A 19809-nucleotide genomic window follows, 5' to 3' on the forward strand; every position below is an offset into this window, starting at 1 on the left:
ACACACACACACACACACACACACACACACACACGCGCGCGCACAGGGCTGTAAGATATTTCTCAAAAGCATCAAAAAAACCTCCTCGGAACGGCTTCACATCCACTGAAGACCCTGGAGGATCATGATGCTGTTCAGGAAAATGTCTCGAGAAGAATTATAACTAATAATGAACCAATCACATTCATTAAAGACATCAGACAATGAAAATAAAACCATCTACACAAACACTATGGATGGAGATTGAGGAGATCAGACTTGTGTGTTTAATTTAAATGCTCTTTATTTATATTTTGTTCATTTTGTTAATACTTCAATATATTTGACCTTAAACATTAGAAAAAACATCAGTACAAGCACAGCAACCCAACCCTGTTTGGCGACTTCCAAGCATCTGCATTCAGAGCCATTATAGAGAATCAACCTGCTGTACAGCGCATGGAAATAAATGATGTCGATCATATTTCAGCATTAACTGAAAGCTTTCTCGTTAATTAAACAGCTGATATCAGCAGCGTCACCGTCAGTAATAAATGAAGAAAATGCCAGAGGAAGCAAACGGAGACAGACTTCAGATGCTAATGTTGCTCTGTGATGGCTGTTACATGAGACACGGATCAAAGATAAAGCTAAAGTTCATAATGTTAAAGTTATATTTCATATTTATCTAAAAAACAGGATCTGTACCATGATTTTCATCAGAGTAACATCCAGAGACACATGCAGGACCTCAGCCAATCAGAACGCCCGGATCTCTCGGGAGAGTGATCATGTGACCGTCTGAGACGACGCTGTATGCAGATTCACTGATGTCCAATCAGATCATCTTCTGGCTGGTTACTGCTCTGCTTTATAGCCATTTAATTAATAGATTACAGTAACAGTCCATCATTTTCTGTCATAAATAATCAAAATTACCCACTCGAACAGGAAGTCTCATCAGCATGATGACATCTGGGGTTTATCAAACTTTATCCATGCAAAAAACACCTGCACACACACACACACTCTCTCACACACACACACACACAAACACTCACACTCTCTCTCTCTCATACGCACACACACAAACACTCTATCTCTCTCTCATACGCACACACACAAACACTCACTCTCACACACACACACTCTCTCTCTCTCTCTCTCACACACACACACACACACACACACTCTCTCTCTCTCTCTCTCATACACACACACACAAACACTCACTCCCACACACACACACTCTCTCTCTCTCTCTCTCATACACACACACACAAACACTCACTCCCACACACACACACTCTCTCTCTCTCTCTCTCATACACACACACACAAACACTCACTCCCACACACACACACTCTCTCTCTCTCTCTCTCATACACACACACACAAACACTCACTCCCACACACACACACTCTCTCTCTCTCTCTCTCATACACACACACACAAACACTCACTCCCACACACACACACTCTCTCTCTCTCTCTCTCATACACACACACACAAACACTCACTCCCACACACACACACTCTCTCTCTCTCTCTCTCATACACACACACACAAACACTCACTCCCACACACACACACTCTCTCTCTCTCTCTCTCATACACACACACACAAACACTCACTCCCACACACACACACTCTCTCTCTCTCTCTCTCATACACACACACACAAACACTCACTCCCACACACACACACTCTCTCTCTCTCTCTCTCATACACACACACACAAACACTCACTCCCACACACACACACTCTCTCTCTCTCTCTCTCATACACACACACACAAACACTCACTCCCACACACACACACTCTCTCTCTCTCTCTCTCATACACACACACACAAACACTCACTCCCACACACACACACTCTCTCTCTCTCTCTCTCATACACACACACACAAACACTCACTCCCACACACACACACTCTCTCTCTCTCTCTCTCATACACACACACACAAACACTCACTCCCACACACACACACTCTCTCTCTCTCTCTCTCATACACACACACACAAACACTCACTCCCACACACACACACTCTCTCTCTCTCTCTCTCATACACACACACACAAACACTCACTCCCACACACACACACTCTCTCTCTCTCTCTCTCATACACACACACACAAACACTCACTCCCACACACACACACTCTCTCTCTCTCTCTCTCATACACACACACACAAACACTCACTCCCACACACACACACTCTCTCTCTCTCTCTCTCATACACACACACACAAACACTCACGCACTCACACAGACACACACACTCTCTCTCACACTCTCAAACACACACACACAAACACACTCAGGAGTTGTTCGTCTAACACTGTGACTCGGTGAAGGTGTGTTCATGCGGTTTTTCATACATCATGTAGTCGTCCTCATATTCGAAATCCTGAAAAAATTAAATACTAGAATACATGTGTGTCTCTGGAGCACAAAAGCAGTATTAAGTCGCTGGGGGATATTTGTAGCAATAGCCAACAATACATTGTATGGGTCACAATTATACATTTCTCTTTTATGACAAAAATCATTAGGATATTAAGTAAAGATCATGTTCCATGAAGATATTTAGTAAATCTCCTACCGTAAATATATCAAAACTTAATGTTTGATTAGTAATATGCATTGTGAGGGACTTCGTTTAGATAACATTAAGGACGATATTCTCAATATTTAGATTTTTTTTTTAGTGCTGTCAAATGATTAATCGCATCCAAAAAATAGTTTTTGTTTACATAATATGTGTGTGTGTATTGTGTATATTTATTATGCATATATAAATACACACATCCAGTATATATTTTGTCAATATTTCCATGTATTTGCATTTATATATTTATGTTCATATAATTTATATTATATATAAATATATTTAATATATGAACATAACATTTTTCTTAAATACATGCGTGTGTGTGTGTGTGTATTTATATATACATAATAAACATACATATACACACACACATATATATATTATGTAAACAAAAACTTTTAATTTGAATGCAATTTATTTGTTTGACAGCACTCATTTTTTTGCACCCTCAGATTCCAGATTTTCAAATAGTTGTATCTCGGCCAAATATTGTCCGATCCTAACAAACCATACATCAATGGAAAGCTTATTTATTCAGCTTCAGATGATGCATACATCTCAATTTCAGAAAACTGACCCTTATGACTGGGTTTGTGTGCTCAATCTGACCAGTGAGTCCTGCACGATGAACGGAAAGGCTGAAGATCTACTCACTGTTTTGGCAGGACCGCCGCTGAGGGGTCTGAAGGTCCAGTCGATGGACATGAGGCTGGTGATTCTGCTGGAGGAGGTGAAGGAGCAGGTCAGGGCGACAGTGCCTCCTCTGACCACGCTGACCTCTGCTGGAGCCGCTACTGAGATACAACACACACTCCTCCACAGCACTGACACACAGAGACATCAGTAAGCATGGTGTTCAGTGTTCACTCAACCTCCACACACTTGGTTTACTTTACTGCTTTATTAATCCCACAAGGGGCAATTACAGCGAGGCATGGACAGCACATCAGACTTCCCAAATGGACATAACAGCACATAACAAAAAACTGAATCCCACACACACACACACACACACACACACACACACACACAAATTCACATAGTTGCAAGTTACAGATTGCAACAATACAAATCCAGTGAGTACAAATCCAGATCACAATACAGTGAGTCGGTGTTCACACACTCGATGTTCGCTAGGGATGGGCGATATGGGCTTAAAAATATATCACTATAATTTCTGGTATTTATTGCGATAACGACATCAATGACGATAAATCAGGGAATCCTGTTTCTTTAGAGAAAAGTATTATCTTTCCTATTTTAACCCAAAATAGGGTGTTGTGAGCATTACTGAGCACACACGTACTGTAATGACAGTTTAATTCATACTGGAAGCCAGGGGGCGCTCTTGCACAGAAACTCCACACATGCATCACAGAAGTAATAGCTCTGACCACGCTCCAGGAAATCCAGTTATCGCTGTAGCTGAATAAAACGCAGAGAGAGACATTTTCATTGAGGAAACTTGAAAATAAACATACAGTCGTGGTCAGAATTATTGGCACCCTTGGTAAATATGATCAAAGAAGGCTGTGAAAATAAATCTGCATTGTTAATCATTTTGATCTTTTATTTTAAAAAATGCACATAAATCCAACCTTTCATCGGAGAATAAGAATTTAAAATGGGGGGGACATATCATTATGACATAAATGTTTTTCTCAAATACACGCTGGATACAATTATTGGCACCCCTAGAAATTCTTATGAGTAAAATATCTGTGAAGTATATTCTCATTCGTATTCACAATTTTGAGCACTCCAGGGTGATTATGAACATGAGATTATCCAGCCGTGGCTTCCTGATCCAAATTCCCTTAATCATCATCACAATGAGAAAAACCAAAGAATATATTTCTGATGTGCAGCAAAAGATAATTGAGCTTCACAAATTAGTGAAGTGGCGTTAAGAAGAGAGCTAGAGCAGTGAAAATCCCCATTTCCACCATCAGGGCAATAATGAAGGATTTCCCATATATATATTATGTAAACAAAAACTTTTAATTTGAATGCAATTTATTTGTTTGACAGCACTCATTTTTTTGCACCCTCAGATTCCAGATTTTCAAATAGTTGTATCTCGGCCAAATATTGTCCGATCCTAACAAACCATACATCAATGGAAAGCTTATTTATTCAGCTTCAGATGATGCATACATCTCAATTTCAGAAAACTGACCCTTATGACTGGGTTTGTGTGCTCAATCTGACCAGTGAGTCCTGCACGATGAACGGAAAGGCTGAAGATCTACTCACTGTTTTGGCAGGACCGCCGCTGAGGGGTCTGAAGGTCCAGTCGATGGACATGAGGCTGGTGATTCTGCTGGAGGAGGTGAAGGAGCAGGTCAGGGCGACAGTGCCTCCTCTGACCACGCTGACCTCTGCTGGAGCCGCTACTGAGATACAACACACGCTCCTCCACAGCACTGACACACAGAGACATCAGTAAGCATGGTGTTCAGTGTTCACCACACACTCACACACTTGGTTTACTTTACTGCTTTATTAATCCCACAAGGGGCAATTACAGCGAGGCATGGACAGCACTCCCAAATGGCCAAATGGACATAACAGCACATAACAAAAAACTGAATCCCACACACACACACACACACACACACACACACACACACACATACACACACAAATTCACATAGTTGCAAGTTACAGATTGCAACAATACAAATCCAGTGAGTACAAATCCAGATCACAATACAGTGAGTCGGTGTTCACACACTCGATGTTCGCTAGGGATGGGCGATATGGGCTTAAAAATATATCACTATAATTTCTGGTATTTATTGCGATAACGACATCAATGACGATAAATCAGGGAATCCTGTTTCTTTAGAGAAAAGTATTATCTTTCCTATTTTAACCCAAAATAGGGTGTTGTGAGCATTACTGAGCACACACGTACTGTAATGACAGTTTAATTCATACTGGAAGCCAGGGGGCGCTCTTGCACAGAAACTCCACACATGCATCACAGAAGTAATAGCTCTGACCACGCTCCAGGAAATCCAGTTATCGCTGTAGCTGAATAAAACGCAGAGAGAGACATTTTCATTGAGGAAACTTGAAAATAAACATACAGTCGTGGTCAGAATTATTGGCACCCTTGGTAAATATGATCAAAGAAGGCTGTGAAAATAAATCTGCATTGTTAATCATTTTGATCTTTTATTTTAAAAAATGCACATAAATCCAACCTTTCATCGGAGAATAAGAATTTAAAATGGGGGGGACATATCATTATGACATAAATGTTTTTCTCAAATACACGCTGGATACAATTATTGGCACCCCTAGAAATTCTTATGAGTAAAATATCTGTGAAGTATATTCTCATTCATATTCACAATTTTGAGCACTCCAGGGTGATTATGAACATGAGATTATCCAGCCGTGGCTTCCTGATCCAAATTCCCTTAATCATCATCACAATGAGAAAAACCAAAGAATATATTTCTGATGTGCAGCAAAAGATAATTGAGCTTCACAAATTAGTGAAGTGGCGTTAAGAAGAGAGCTAGAGCAGTGAAAATCCCCATTTCCACCATCAGGGCAATAATGAAGGATTTCCCATCAACAGAAGATGTAACGAATCTGTCTGGAAGAGGACGTGTGTCTATATCGTCCTAACGCACGCCGAGGAGGAGAGTTTGAGCGGCTAAACGCGCTCTGAGGACCACAGCTGGAGAACTGCAGAAAATAGTTGAGTCTCGGGGTCAGAAAACCTTTTAAAAAACGATCAAACAGCACCTACACCACAGGTTGTTTGGGAGGACTTCAAGAAAAAACTCAAGAAAAGAAAATGCTCTCATCCAAATACAATCCCCAGCATATTCAGTTATCAGACACGACTGGAACTTCAAACGGGACTGGCTTCTATGCTCAGATGTAACTAATAAATTAGCTTTTTAACAGCAAACACTCCAGATGGGTTTGGTGCACACGGGGATAAAAAGTACCCCATGTGTACTGCTGAAATACACTGCTGTATTTGTGATGTTGTGCGCCTATATTTCTGCTGGACATCTTGTTTAGATGCGTGGCATCACTGATTCCATCAAATACCAACAGATAAAACATCAAGAAGTGACTGACTCTGTTAGAAATCTTATAATAAGCCACGTTTGGATCTTCCGACCGGACAATAATCCAAAAACAAACCTCAAAAGCAACACAAACATGGGTCACTGGGCACAAAACCAAGCGTCTGCTCTGGCCATCCCAGTCTGAGCGGAAGCCTCAAATACCAACAGATAAAACATCAAGAAGTGACTGACTCTGTTAGAAATCTTATAATAAGCCACGTTTGGATCTTCCAACCGGACAATAATCCAAAAACAAACCTCAAAAGCAACACAAACATGGGTCACTGGGCACAAAACCAAGCGTCTGCTCTGGCCATCCCAGTCTGAGCGGAAGCCTAGAGAAGATAGATGAGTGGAGACCTGAAGAGGAGGAGCTGGGGAGCTGAAGGGTCTGGAGAGACTCTGGATGAAGGAAAGCTCTCTGATCTCGTGTCAGGTGCTCTCGAACCTCAGCAGGCATTACAGGAGAAACTCAGAGCTGTTGTTATGCCAGATGGAGGTTTCATAAAGCATTGAATAAAAGGGTGCCGTTAATTGTGTCCAGAAAACACCCGATAAAGCTCCTTTAGACAAGCTTCTGTTCACATCCATGACAGATCACAGCACAGATATGATCACATGCGAGTGAATATCTGAGCAGATATGAGTGGCGTTTATGTGGCTGGTTTGTTTGTGTCCTCCATGTTTGATACCTGCCCAACAGGTGAGACCGGAAGTGACGCCACAGAGCCAGAGCACTGTTACTGCCACAAAACCTGTTATTAACCTCACTAAACGCTTTCATTTTATGGTTTATATATGATCAATACATCAGTTATGGTGTGAGGTATAACTCTTTCTGTGTGTCTGAAAGGCTGTATGGCAGAGTATATTGACAGTAGATTCTATTTTCATTAAATCAACTGAATGGCAGCTGTTTGATGAAGATAGTTATTATGTGTGTGTGTGAGTGTGTGTGTGTGCGTGTGTGTGTGTGTGTTGATCAGGTTCTCAGCAGCTGATCAGGTTATGCTCGTGTCGGAAGACGGTGTGGTTTGGCTCTTCGTTCCTCCGTCTGTGACAGCGGCGCAATGACGCTGCGATCATTACCAGCAGCAGAATCAGCAGAATGGCGCCTCCGATGGCCACACAGAGAATCAGGATCTCAGAGAGCGAGGCTGGAATCACACGGAGATCATGTGAGCGACACGCGTGTGCAGCGACAGACTCTCAGACCGAACCATCGTCAGCTTTCGAAAATTTTGAACCAACTGCTTCGCAAAACGATTCGCTGTTTCGAAGCCACACTCTGGTCACAAATGTGTAAATGCAACAAAAACATGCTAAACAGTCTAACATGCATAAAAACAGCTTGCACAAACCAATTTATATGATAATTCTACTGAAAAACAAGACAGAAATACTGAGAAAGATATTTATGTTTTGCAGTGTACGCAACATTTAATGCATGACTTTAGACTCTGCTCTGATCTAAGGCCCTCATTTGTGGAAATGTGACTTTTTAATAGAAACATTTTATTATACATTTATTAAACAAATGTGTAATTAAAATGTCCGCATGTCTATTAAATTTATCCGAAATCAACTAAAATCCATATAGACACTGGTTCAGATCAGCAGCAAACCACTGAAACATCAAACCGTTCCAAATCAGTTATGATGTAACGCGTCGTTTACTGAAACCATGTGACTCTGGCCGTTTGATCTGCGCCCTGAATCAGTGATTCTGAAGCTTCACTAACGCTCACCTGTGCTGACGACCTGCAGACGCACCACACCCACGTTCCCGTGAACATCAGGCGGGTTCTTCACCTGACAGCTGAACGTCCCGTTAAACGAGAACGGCACTCTGCGCAGAACCACAGACGCATCACGGCCGCTGATGTCTCCAGCCCACTCCACCTTCTTCCTAAAGCGGCCCTCCAGAGGAGCAAACGGCCTCTCGTGATAATAAAACACCTGAGCAGAGAGAGACGGTCAGAACGAGCCACGGGAAACACACCCACACACACACACTCTCACACATACACATACACACACACACACACACACACACTCTCACACATATACACACACACACACACACACACTCTCACACATATACACACACACACACACACACACTCTCACACATATACACACACACACACACACACACTCTCACACATATACACACACACACACACACACACTCTCACACATATACACACACACACACACACACACTCTCACACATATACACACACACACACACACACACTCTCACACATATACACACACACACACACACACACTCTCACACATATACACACACACACACACACACACTCTCACACATATACACACACACACACACACACACTCTCACACATATACACACACACACACACACACACTCTCACACATATACACACACACACACACACACACTCTCACACATATACACACACACACACACACACACTCTCACACATATACACACACACACACACACACACTCTCACACATATACACACACACACACACACACACTCTCACACATATACACACACACACACACACACACTCTCACACATATACACACACACACACACACACACTCTCACACATATACACACACACACACACACACACTCTCACACATATACACACACACACACACACACACTCTCACACATATACACACACACACACACACACACTCTCACACATATACACACACACACACACACACACTCTCACACATATACACACACACACACACACACACTCTCACACATATACACACACACACACACACACACTCTCACACATATACACACACACACACACACACACTCTCACACATATACACACACACACACACACACACTCTCACACATATACACACACACACACACACACACTCTCACACATATACACACACACACACACACACACTCTCACACATATACACACACACACACACACACACTCTCACACATATACACACACACACACACACACACTCTCACACATATACACACACACACACACACACACTCTCACACATATACACACACACACACACACACACTCTCACACATATACACACACACACACACACACACTCTCACACATATACACACACACACACACACACACTCTCACACATATACACACACACACACACACACACTCTCACACATATACACACACACACACACACACACTCTCACACATATACACACACACACACACACACACTCTCACACATATACACACACACACACACACACACTCTCACACATATACACACACACACACACACACACTCTCACACATATACACACACACACACACACACACTCTCACACATATACACACACACACACACACACACTCTCACACATATACACACACACACACACACACACTCTCACACATATACACACACACACACACACACACTCTCACACATATACACACACACACACACACACACTCTCACACATATACACACACACACACACACACACTCTCACACATACACACACACACACACTCACACACACACACACACTCTCACACACACACACACACACACATCTCACCGTCTCCTCGTGTCCTGGGCCGAGTGGTCTGAAGCTCCAGGACACTGTGACGCTCGACGCTCGGATTGCAGCTGAACTCTGGAAAGTGCATTTGAGACGCACATCTGTCCCATTGACGGCCTTCACATCCCCCGCCGTGAACACACGGATCCCGGACACACACCGCCAGCCTGCAGACACACACCACCTTTATTCACCTGTCCATTCACCTGATATTTCTCTGTCAGTTACATTGCTTTTTCTCTTTGCTTTACACTGTTTTGCACCAGTTTCATTTTGCTTTTTTTAATTTTTACATTTTTCATGTTTTAACTGTATGCAGTAATGCTGCACAGCTTTGGCAATATAAAAATTGTCATGCCAATAAAGCACCGTAAAAATTAAAAATAAAAACCTAGAGAGAGATTCAGGCTTGTCGGAAGGAGGGACTTTGTAGAAAACGAAGCGTTTGAGAGAGGCGGGGCATAGAGGACCTACAATAATGTACAGTATTTGAAAAATAATGTGTTTTTTGAACATTAAAGCATGTCAACATATTCTGTTACACCAAATACACAAAATAATGATCTTTAAAAAAGCATCATATGACCCCTTTAAATCTGTAGTCAATCTGCATGTGTTTGTTTAACACGTATGCATTTAGCAGATGCCTTTGCCTAAAGCAACTTAGGTTGCATTCAAAGCACAGTTAAAAAGTGCATTTAATCATTCATGCATTCCCTTTAAATCAAACCCAGGAAACCATACTTACAGTTGTTTAGCTGTACTTACGAGGGGCAAATCATGCAACTAGGTACGATTTTATGTGTTATGCATATAAATCATGCTTTTATTTAAGTCTAGTGTTTGCACAGGTTTGTGTGAGTGTTGGTTTAGCGGTCAGAGGTCAAGTTAGAAGACAGAAAATATCATTAACCTGATAGAAAAACAGTGGAAGTCTATGAGATGAGCTCACTGATAGTCAAACAAATGTGTTTTTCTTGAAAAGGTGATTCTTTTGATAATCTATGAATTCACTGAACTATTAAAAACAAACACTTTGAGCGCTCAAAACCTCCTCTTTAGTCTCAAACAGCATTTATTAAGACTAAACTGCAGAAATGACTTGTTTTGAGCTTATTATTTCTGAAGATAAACAGCGGATGTCATTAAGTCTGTAGAAACACACACAAACGAAGGTGGAGTTTGCTCTGTTCACACGAACTTCCTGCTGAGAAACCATGGGAGAAAACAATGGAACACATCTAAACACACACACACACACTCACAATCACACTCTCTCTCACACACACAAACACTGACTCTTAAAAGGTTTCAGAGAACAATTCTATAAATCATGTATAAATAACGGTTGTGTGTTAACGTTTTGAGAAGATGATCAAACACCAAATAACTCTGTTAGTGCTACAGGAAGACTGCTTCTTCAGAATCCCGAGAGAACCTTCCCAAAGTGCCGAGAAGGTTCATTTTCAGCTGCTAAACATTTATCCATACATGTTGCATATTTGATAGACGCTCATATAAACAAGAAGAAAAAGCACTCGGTGAATGAAGCCGTTCTGTCTCTGATGTCTGAGACGTCTGTCCTGCAGGTGAATGACGTGCACAGGTAAGCCCATTAAAGAGCGCGATGATTGACAGCTGTCACTCACAGAGGATTATATCTGCAGGATCTCAGCTCAGCTCAAGAACACAGGAAACACAATTCATTCATAAATCAAAAACAGGAGACAGATGAAACAATAGAGGCGGACAAACCATTACAGTACAGCAGGGGAACAGAGAGAGAGTTCAACGCTCCGTTATCATCAACAAAACCTACAAAACTATACACGTCTGCATTCTGAATGTGTGTAGATATTGATGATGAGGATGAAGATGAAGAACACACTGACCTGAGGCGAGCAGCAGCAGCAGCAGATGAGCCCGTTCCACACACATGAGTCCGATCTCTCACACACACTCTCTCTCTCACTCTCACACACACACACACACGCACGCGCTCCCGTGTCTCAGGAAACACACCCCTGGCGCTGTGTGTTCACTCACACGTGTGCATTGCATTAACATCAGATAAAAGTGACAAAAAACACTTTAGCATTTTTTTCAACAATGCATGTCACGTGCGTTGATATTCTGCATTCACATGTTCCTGTGTAAAAACTCTTTTACTGCACTACACATGTTGAGGCATTAATGCCTTTCCAAAAATCCCTCTCTAGCGTTATGAGAACGTTAGTTTATGATTCTGATCCAGAATAATAACGTGCAGTGCTTATGACAGCGTTGCAGGAGACATGTCTGTAAACGAGTGACTTATTTGGACTTTTCTGACTTGTTTCTAAACTGCTGAAGTTTCAGAGGAAAGTGTCTAAACTGTCCTTCAACACACGGTGGCGCTGCAGACCCACATTCGCATCCCAGGACATAAAGGTGCAGTAAAATACACGTTATTCAGTACACGTCCATTCTGTACTTAAAGTGCTTGATTTTCACGAACTACTTTTGTACTTAATATACCAGAACTGATTCTTTAGTACTTCTAGAGATAAGATCATCTAAGGGTACTCGACTCTATTTCGGGACACCATGAATATGAACTAAAATGTGCTTTTAACACATTGTCTCTGTAAAAAAGTTTTCACTTGAAACCATCTTTCACACACTTCTAAATATACTCATCATGCATAGAAAATACACTTATTAATTATTCAAAATATAAGAGCAATATAGAATGAATATATATACAAAATGCGTTTATAATGCATTGCCCACATATCTTTATAGATTAAATAATCAATTTCAAATGTATTGTAATTATGTTAACATTCCCTTTAGATGATATACTTAACTACATGTTTATGGCGTCTTTAAATAGTACAATCAAGTACACTATGTCATTGTAGCACTTTTTTCCACATTAAAAATATAGCACTTCAAGTACTTTATGCTGAAATACTGTTAAATTGTGAATTTTGTTACACATATGAAGGAATATGTGCTATCAGTGCGTTTATAAAGTAGTCTAAGCTCAGTAACCTATATGTGTCACGGTTAGTGTTATTAAACACACACGAAGATGAGGATGATGAAGATCATTTAATCTTCTTAAGCTAGTCTTTAATAAATCCACAGAAGGTAAAAAGGCCCGTAACAGACAGGAGCTTCAATACACAGACCACACCAGGATCATTAACAAGACACACCTGAACCTAATGAGCTCAAATCTGAAACCATGGCAGCTAGCTCCACAGAGCTGTTTACTATACTTTTGCAATTGCACTGAAGTAGAAATATACTTTTAATTAGTGTATTTATAGTGTATAACTTTTACAATTTAATTTAGCACAAAAATAAGAATGTACTACAAATGTATTTCCTGGTGTTTAAGTGTTTTTGTAGTGCATTTAAGTATACTTTATAGAGCGAGAGAGAGATACTGTGTTACTGTACTGGCCTAGATGTGTTGCTATAGAAGTACGCTTGACTGATTGCACAGACGCTATTGACATCACTGAATCATCAATGCACTGATTTATCTGGAAAATTAGTCCTCTTGCGTTATTGACAAGCTGTTCTGCTGTTTGATACTGTAAAGCTGCTTTGACTCGATCAGTATTGAATAAAGCGCTGTAGAAATAAAGATCAAGTGTCTGTATCTGAGTTTCTCGAATCTTCTTATTGACTTCTCTTTATTTATTCTTTTTAATGCTGTATCTGTCTAATGAATGGCATTATAAATGTAGTACTCAAATGCCTTTAGTGATCATAGTAGAAATCAAATTAAATTCTATTGTCTCACAGAAATATTCATACGTGTCCCTGGAGCACAAAACCAGCAGTGTTGGGGGAAACGCATTACAAGTAACGCGAGTTACGTAATCAGATTACTTTTTGCAACTAACGAGTAAAGTAATGCATTACTTTTTAATTTACAAGAGAATATCTGAGTTACTTTTTCAAATAAGTAACGCAAGTTACTTTTTTTCCCCAATTTATTGATTGACAGCTCTGGTGTCGCCATGGTGACAGAAATCAGAAGATGTTACTGTAATCTAAAATAAATATGAATATGCATTAATTCATCTCTCTCACAAAAAAAACACAGATTCAGTAAATTAATACAAAAAATGCAACTCGGAATATGATGCAAACCTGCAATAGTTAAATGTTAAACAACACAAATATCCTTTATGTATTTAATCCCGTTCTATTAAGCAATGTCTTTGCTTCTGGCCTTCGAGGATCCAGTTCAGCCGTACTAATAAGCACAAAGTGTTGAAATGTCTTCTTCTGCGTTCTACTGTACTTTCCCTTCAGCCTGAGGCGCATTCATTTCACTTCTGGTGTGCAAAGGCTTTTATATTTGCCAAAAAATATAACTTTTGTATTTTAAAAACAAACAAGCAAGCCCTGTCCAGATTTAAAAAGTAACGCAAAAGTAACGTAACGCATTACTTTCCATAAAAAGTAACTAAGTAACGGAATTAGTTACTTTTTTTATGGAGTAACGCAATATTGTAATACATTACTTTTATACTGTAGTTCTAAAATAAATATGAATATGCATTAATTCATCTCTCTCACAAAAAAAACACAGATTCAGTAAATTAATACAAAAAATGCAACTCGGAATATGATGCAAACCTGCAATAGTTAAATGTTAAACAACACAAATATCCTTTATGTATTTAATCCCGTTCTATTAAGCAATGTCTTTGCTTCTGGCCTTCGATGATCCAGTTCAGCCGTACTAATAAGCACAAAGTGTTGAAATGTCTTCTTCTGCATTCTACTGTACTTTCCCTGAGGCGCATTCATTTCACTTCTGGTGTGCAAAGGCTTTTATATTTGCCAAAAAATATAACTTTTGTATTTTAAAAACAAACAAGCAAGCCCTGTCCAGATTTAAAAAGTAACGCAAAAGTAACGTAACGCATTACTTTCCATAAAAAGTAACTAAGTAACGGAATTAGTTACTTTTTTTATGGAGTAACGCAATATTGTAATACATTACTTTTAACACTTTAACACTTTTAACAACACTGAAAACCAGTCATAAGAGAAAATTTTGTGAAATTGAGATTTATGCATCATCTGAAAGCTGAATAAATAAGTTTTGTTAGGATGGTAGGATAGGACAATATTAGAAAATCTGGAATCTGAGGGAGGAAAAAAATCTAAATATTGAGAAAATCATCTTTAAAGTTGTCCAAATGAAGTTCTTAGCAATGCATATTACTAGTTTTGATATATTTACGGTAGGAAATTTACAAAATATCTTCATGGAACATGATCTTAATATCCTAATGATTTTTGTCATAAAAGAGAAATGTATAATTGTGACCCATACAATGTATTGTTGGCTATTGCTACAAATATCCCCCAGCGACTCAACACTGCTTTTGTGCTCCAGGGACACACATCGTAAACAATCATGAGAACATGATTTAATGGTGTCAATGATGCAAAAGGCAACTGATCTTTTCCATATATAGTATATTTCAGATATATGAGTTTATGAAGTTATAGAGGAGCCTGAAGTGCTTCTCAGAGAAATGGAGCAGATCTGCAGATAAACCCGAGCAGAATGAGAGAACGAGGGCAATTGAAAGGTGTTTGAGGTTTCCTCTTCCTGTAGAGAGACTCAGAGACACAGAGACTGCGTGTGAGTTCAGTTAACACTCACTTCAGGACGTTAAACCTTCAGGAACCATGCTTCTCCTGAGCGTGATGTTTGTGCTGCTCGCCGCGGCTGTGATGAATCCAGCTCAGGGTCAAGGTGAGAGCCACTAAACACCACGTGCATTCATCATCTGAGCTGATGATAGAGCTTGATGTGTAGCGATTCTAACATGTTGTTTGGTCTTTTCATTTTGTTTTTGTCAAAGCCATAAGAGAGATCAAAGAAGACCGTGTCATTTTGGACTGCGATGAAGGTGAAGATGGTAAAGTGAAGTGGTGGAAGGAGAGCAACGAAGATAAAACCCAAAATAATTCGACCTTTGAAGCTAAAGCTGATCAGGGAACAGTTGAAGGATTCTTCACCTGTGAATATTCAAAGACAGATCCAGATACAAATACAAAGGAAGTCATAAAGCACAAGTTCTACCTCAAAATAAAAGGTGAGGATACTTCACTGTTTTTCACTCAGAATGTGCATAACAATAATACTAATACTAATAATGCTCACACTCGTTCTGTGTGTCAGTGTGTGAGAACTGCTATGAGTTGAGCGGTTTGGCTGCGTGGGGCATCATGCTCGGAGATGTGCTGATCACAGGAGGACTTATGCTCATCATCTACATCTGTGCTGCCAGAAAGAGCAACGGCACACAGAAGAAAGGTACAGAAAATATATGACATGATCTCAGACACAAACCTGCAGAAATCAATCAACCTACAGGCCATTTACACAAAACTGATCAGCTTAAGTTCAACACCTATTTAACACAGAACTTGATACACTGAGGAAAACCATACACTGACATATATTACAAATCTATACATATTACCATAATATAATACCACACTGACTATATATTACATATATATATATTACAAATCAACATCTATACAGTGTTAATTTCATTTATACAAAAGCGGAAAATGTTGCACTGTAATGAAACACATGGAGCGTGACGCGTTTATACTTTACATTGTTTTGATGTAAATGCTGCATGAATCATCGTAAACAATCATGAGAACATGATTTAATGGTGTCAACGATGCAAAAGGCAACTGATCTTTTCCATATATAGTATATTTCAGATATATGAGTTTATGAAGTTATAGAGGAGCCTGAAGTGCTTCTCAGAGAAATGGAGCAGATCTGCAGATAAACCCGAGCAGAATGAGAGAACGAGGGCAATTGAAAGGTGTTTGAGGTTTCCTCTTCCTGTAGAGAGACTCAGAGACACAGAGACTGCGTGTGAGTTCAGTTAACACTCACTTCAGGACGTTAAACCTTCAGGAACCATGCTTCTCCTGAGCGTGATGTTTGTGCTGCTCGCCGCGGCTGTGATGAATCCAGCTCAGGGTCAAGGTGAGAGCCACTAAACACCACGTGCATTCATCATCTGAGCTGATGATAGAGCTTGATGTGTAGCGATTCTAACATGTTGTTTGGTCTTTTCATTTTGTTTTTGTCAAAGCCATAAGAGAGATCAAAGAAGACCGTGTCATTTTGGACTGCGATGAAGGTGAAGATGGTAAAGTGAAGTGGTGGAAGGAGAGCAACGAAGATAAAACCCAAAATAATTCGACCTTTGAAGCTAAAGCTGATCAGGGAACAGTTGAAGGATTCTTCACCTGTGAATATTCAAAGACAGATCCAGATACAAATACAAAGGAAGTCATAAAGCACAAGTTCTACCTCAAAATAAAAGGTGAGGATACTTCACTGTTTTTCACTCAGAATGTGCATAACAATAATACTAATACTAATAATGCTCACACTCGTTCTGTGTGTCAGTGTGTGAGAACTGCTATGAGTTGAGCGGTTTGGCTGCGTGGGGCATCATGCTCGGAGATGTGCTGATCACAGGAGGACTTATGCTCATCATCTACATCTGTGCTGCCAGAAAGAGCAACGGCACACAGAAGAAAGGTACAGAAAATATATGACATGATCTCAGACACAAACCTGCAGAAATCAATCAACCTACAGGCCATTTACACAAAACATCAGCTTAAGTTCAACACCTATTTAACACAGAACTTGATACACTGAGGAATACCATACACTGACATATATTACAAATCTATACATATTACCATAATATAATACCACACTGACTATATATTACATATATATATATTACAAATCAACATCTATACAGTGTTAATTTCATTTATACAAAAGCGGAAAATGTTGCACTGTAATGAAACACATGGAGCGTGACGCGTTTATACTTTACATTGTTTTGATGTAAATGCTGCATGAATTAGTTTCAGAGCAGAAGAGTTTAGAAATTGACCTCAGTATAGAGAAATGTGTTCTCGTGAGTGTAAAAACAAAACTGATTGTATATATTTATTTTGTTTTAATTCACAGCGTCAAATCCCCGACCAATAAACCCTCCTCGACCTCCAAACCCTGACTACGCGGTACGTGTGACAAAACAAATCAAAGCAGAACTTCTCATGTTACACTGAATGCTTTATTAATCAGTCTTCTGTTGTTAATCAGCACAGAATGAGATCTAAGTTAAGGTGCGCTGTGATTGGTCAGTAATCCAGTGTTGCTATAGTAACAGCTGTTCACTGCACTGCTCTCACAGAAACCAACTACTAGCCTAGTTTACAGCACTAGATGTACTAGTGAACGATCAGAGCAGTGAATCATGTTTTGAGCTGCTGTTGATTCTCTATTCCACACTGAAGCTCAAGTGTCTTCTTGATTAATTAAACTGATGTCACTGATTTTCTCGGTGATTAACTGTAAACTTTCTGGTGTTTGTGTTGTTTTCTCAGGCTCTGGATCCAAAGATGCGCAACAGCAATGCTTTGTACGCAGGCCTCAATAAATAGATGCTGTTCAGACGTCCGGATTACTGTAAATCAGACTCTGGTGATTCATAGTGTTTCTTAAACGTTTGTTCCACTGTACAGGTTCATATACTAGTGATGCTGATGTGAGTTTTGTGAGACTGACTCACGGATCAGTGTTTTGTTTTATACGGTAACTCTGTGTGTGTGTGTGTGTGTGTGTGTGTGTGAGTGTGTAAGAGAGAGTGTGTGAGAGAGAGTGTGTGTGTGTGTGTGTGTGTGTGTGTGTGTGTGTGTGTGTGTGTGTGTGTGTGAGTGTGTGAGAGAGTGTGTGTGTGTGTGTGTGTGTGTTTCTGTGTGTGTGTGTGTGTGTGTGAGAGAGTGTGTGTGTGTGGAAAGTTCAGCTCACGAAACATCGGAAACTCATGATGGAAACAGCCTCTGTGCTTTCTGCTGAGAAGATTGTGTCATTTCACTCTTTTGTGTTCAGAATCGTGTTTTTTACACAGTTCAAGAGAAATTTTCATGTTCTGATGTACAAGTGTCTCATTTTACAAGAATGATTCATTTTAGACTTAGAAAATTATTGGTAACACGTTACAATATGGGTGCACAAATTAATTAATTAAGCATTAATTCATGCTTAACTAATGCACAGATAATCACGTGTTAATGTATAACTCATGATTATCTGTGCATTAGTTAAGCATGAATTATTGCATATTAGTGCCACCATATTGTAAAGTGTTACCAAATTATTTAAATCAACAGCTGTATGAACCAAATCAAGGTTTTAATGATGCTACTGCTGCACTGAGAAAATAAACATGAAAAATAAAGTAGATTTTGTGAAAGTTGAGTGTTGATTTGTGCTTTGAAAAGTTTATAAAATTAATACATTCACACACACTAACTCACACACACACACACACACACACACTCACACACTCACACACACACACACACACACACACACACACTCACACACTCACACACACACACACACACACACACAC

General features: G+C 39.9%; 2 protein-coding genes across 3 annotated transcripts; one reads left to right on the forward strand and one right to left on the reverse strand.

Moving 5' to 3' along the window:
• Nucleotides 1–7652: 7652 nt before the first annotated feature.
• Nucleotides 7653–12276, reverse strand: LOC107557652 (myelin protein zero-like protein 2). The gene is made up of 4 exons (XM_016241130.1): nt 12199–12276; nt 10304–10473; nt 8459–8669; nt 7653–7867 (listed from the first exon to the last, which is right to left on the reverse strand). Exons 1-4 carry the CDS (start codon nt 12242–12244, stop codon nt 7701–7703), a joined length of 594 nt encoding a protein of 197 aa, XP_016096616.1. The 5' UTR covers nt 12245–12276; the 3' UTR covers nt 7653–7700.
• Nucleotides 12277–15993: 3717 nt separating this feature from the next.
• On the forward strand, nt 15994–19024 carry LOC107557646 (T-cell surface glycoprotein CD3 epsilon chain). Of its 2 annotated transcripts, none has more exons than XM_016241124.1 (5): nt 15994–16085; nt 16195–16428; nt 16515–16649; nt 18360–18412; nt 18779–19024. In XM_016241124.1, the coding sequence occupies exons 1-5, from the start codon at nt 16019–16021 to the stop codon at nt 18833–18835; spliced, it is 546 nt and encodes a 181-aa protein (XP_016096610.1). In that variant the 5' UTR covers nt 15994–16018; the 3' UTR covers nt 18836–19024. The 2 variants fall into 2 exon arrangements, with proteins under 2 accessions (XP_016096610.1, XP_016096609.1); XM_016241123.1 differs by lacking the exons at nt 15994–16085; nt 16195–16428; nt 16515–16649 and adding exons at nt 17257–17348; nt 17458–17691; nt 17778–17912.
• Nucleotides 19025–19809: the final 785 nt, after the last annotated feature.

Source organism: Sinocyclocheilus grahami, unplaced genomic scaffold (assembly GCF_001515645.1).
Source record: "Sinocyclocheilus grahami isolate Dianchi unplaced genomic scaffold, SAMN03320097.WGS_v1.1 scaffold613.1, whole genome shotgun sequence".
NCBI lineage: Eukaryota > Metazoa > Chordata > Actinopteri > Cypriniformes > Cyprinidae > Sinocyclocheilus > Sinocyclocheilus grahami.

What these genes read in the sequence shown, in the direction of transcription:
- LOC107557646 (XM_016241124.1), top strand. Translation starts at nt 16,019, where the DNA reads ATGCTTCTCCTGAGCGTGATGTTTGTGCTGCTCGCCGCGGCTGTGATG. An exon ending in GTTCTACCTCAAAATAAAAG is followed by an intron (nt 16,429 to 16,514) that starts GTGAGGATACTT and finishes TCTGTGTGTCAG; the next exon opens with TGTGTGAGAACTGCTATGAG. An exon ending in CAACGGCACACAGAAGAAAG is followed by an intron (nt 16,650 to 18,359) that starts GTACAGAAAATA and finishes TTTAATTCACAG; the next exon opens with CGTCAAATCCCCGACCAATA.
- LOC107557652 (XM_016241130.1), bottom strand. Translation starts at nt 12,244, where the DNA reads ATGTGTGTGGAACGGGCTCATCTGCTGCTGCTGCTGCTCGCCTCAG. An exon ending in GCTGCTGCTGCTCGCCTCAG is followed by an intron (nt 10,474 to 12,198) that starts GTCAGTGTGTTC and finishes GTGTGTCTGCAG; the next exon opens with GCTGGCGGTGTGTGTCCGGG. An exon ending in TCTGCAGGTCGTCAGCACAG is followed by an intron (nt 7,868 to 8,458) that starts GTGAGCGTTAGT and finishes GTGTGATTCCAG; the next exon opens with CCTCGCTCTCTGAGATCCTG.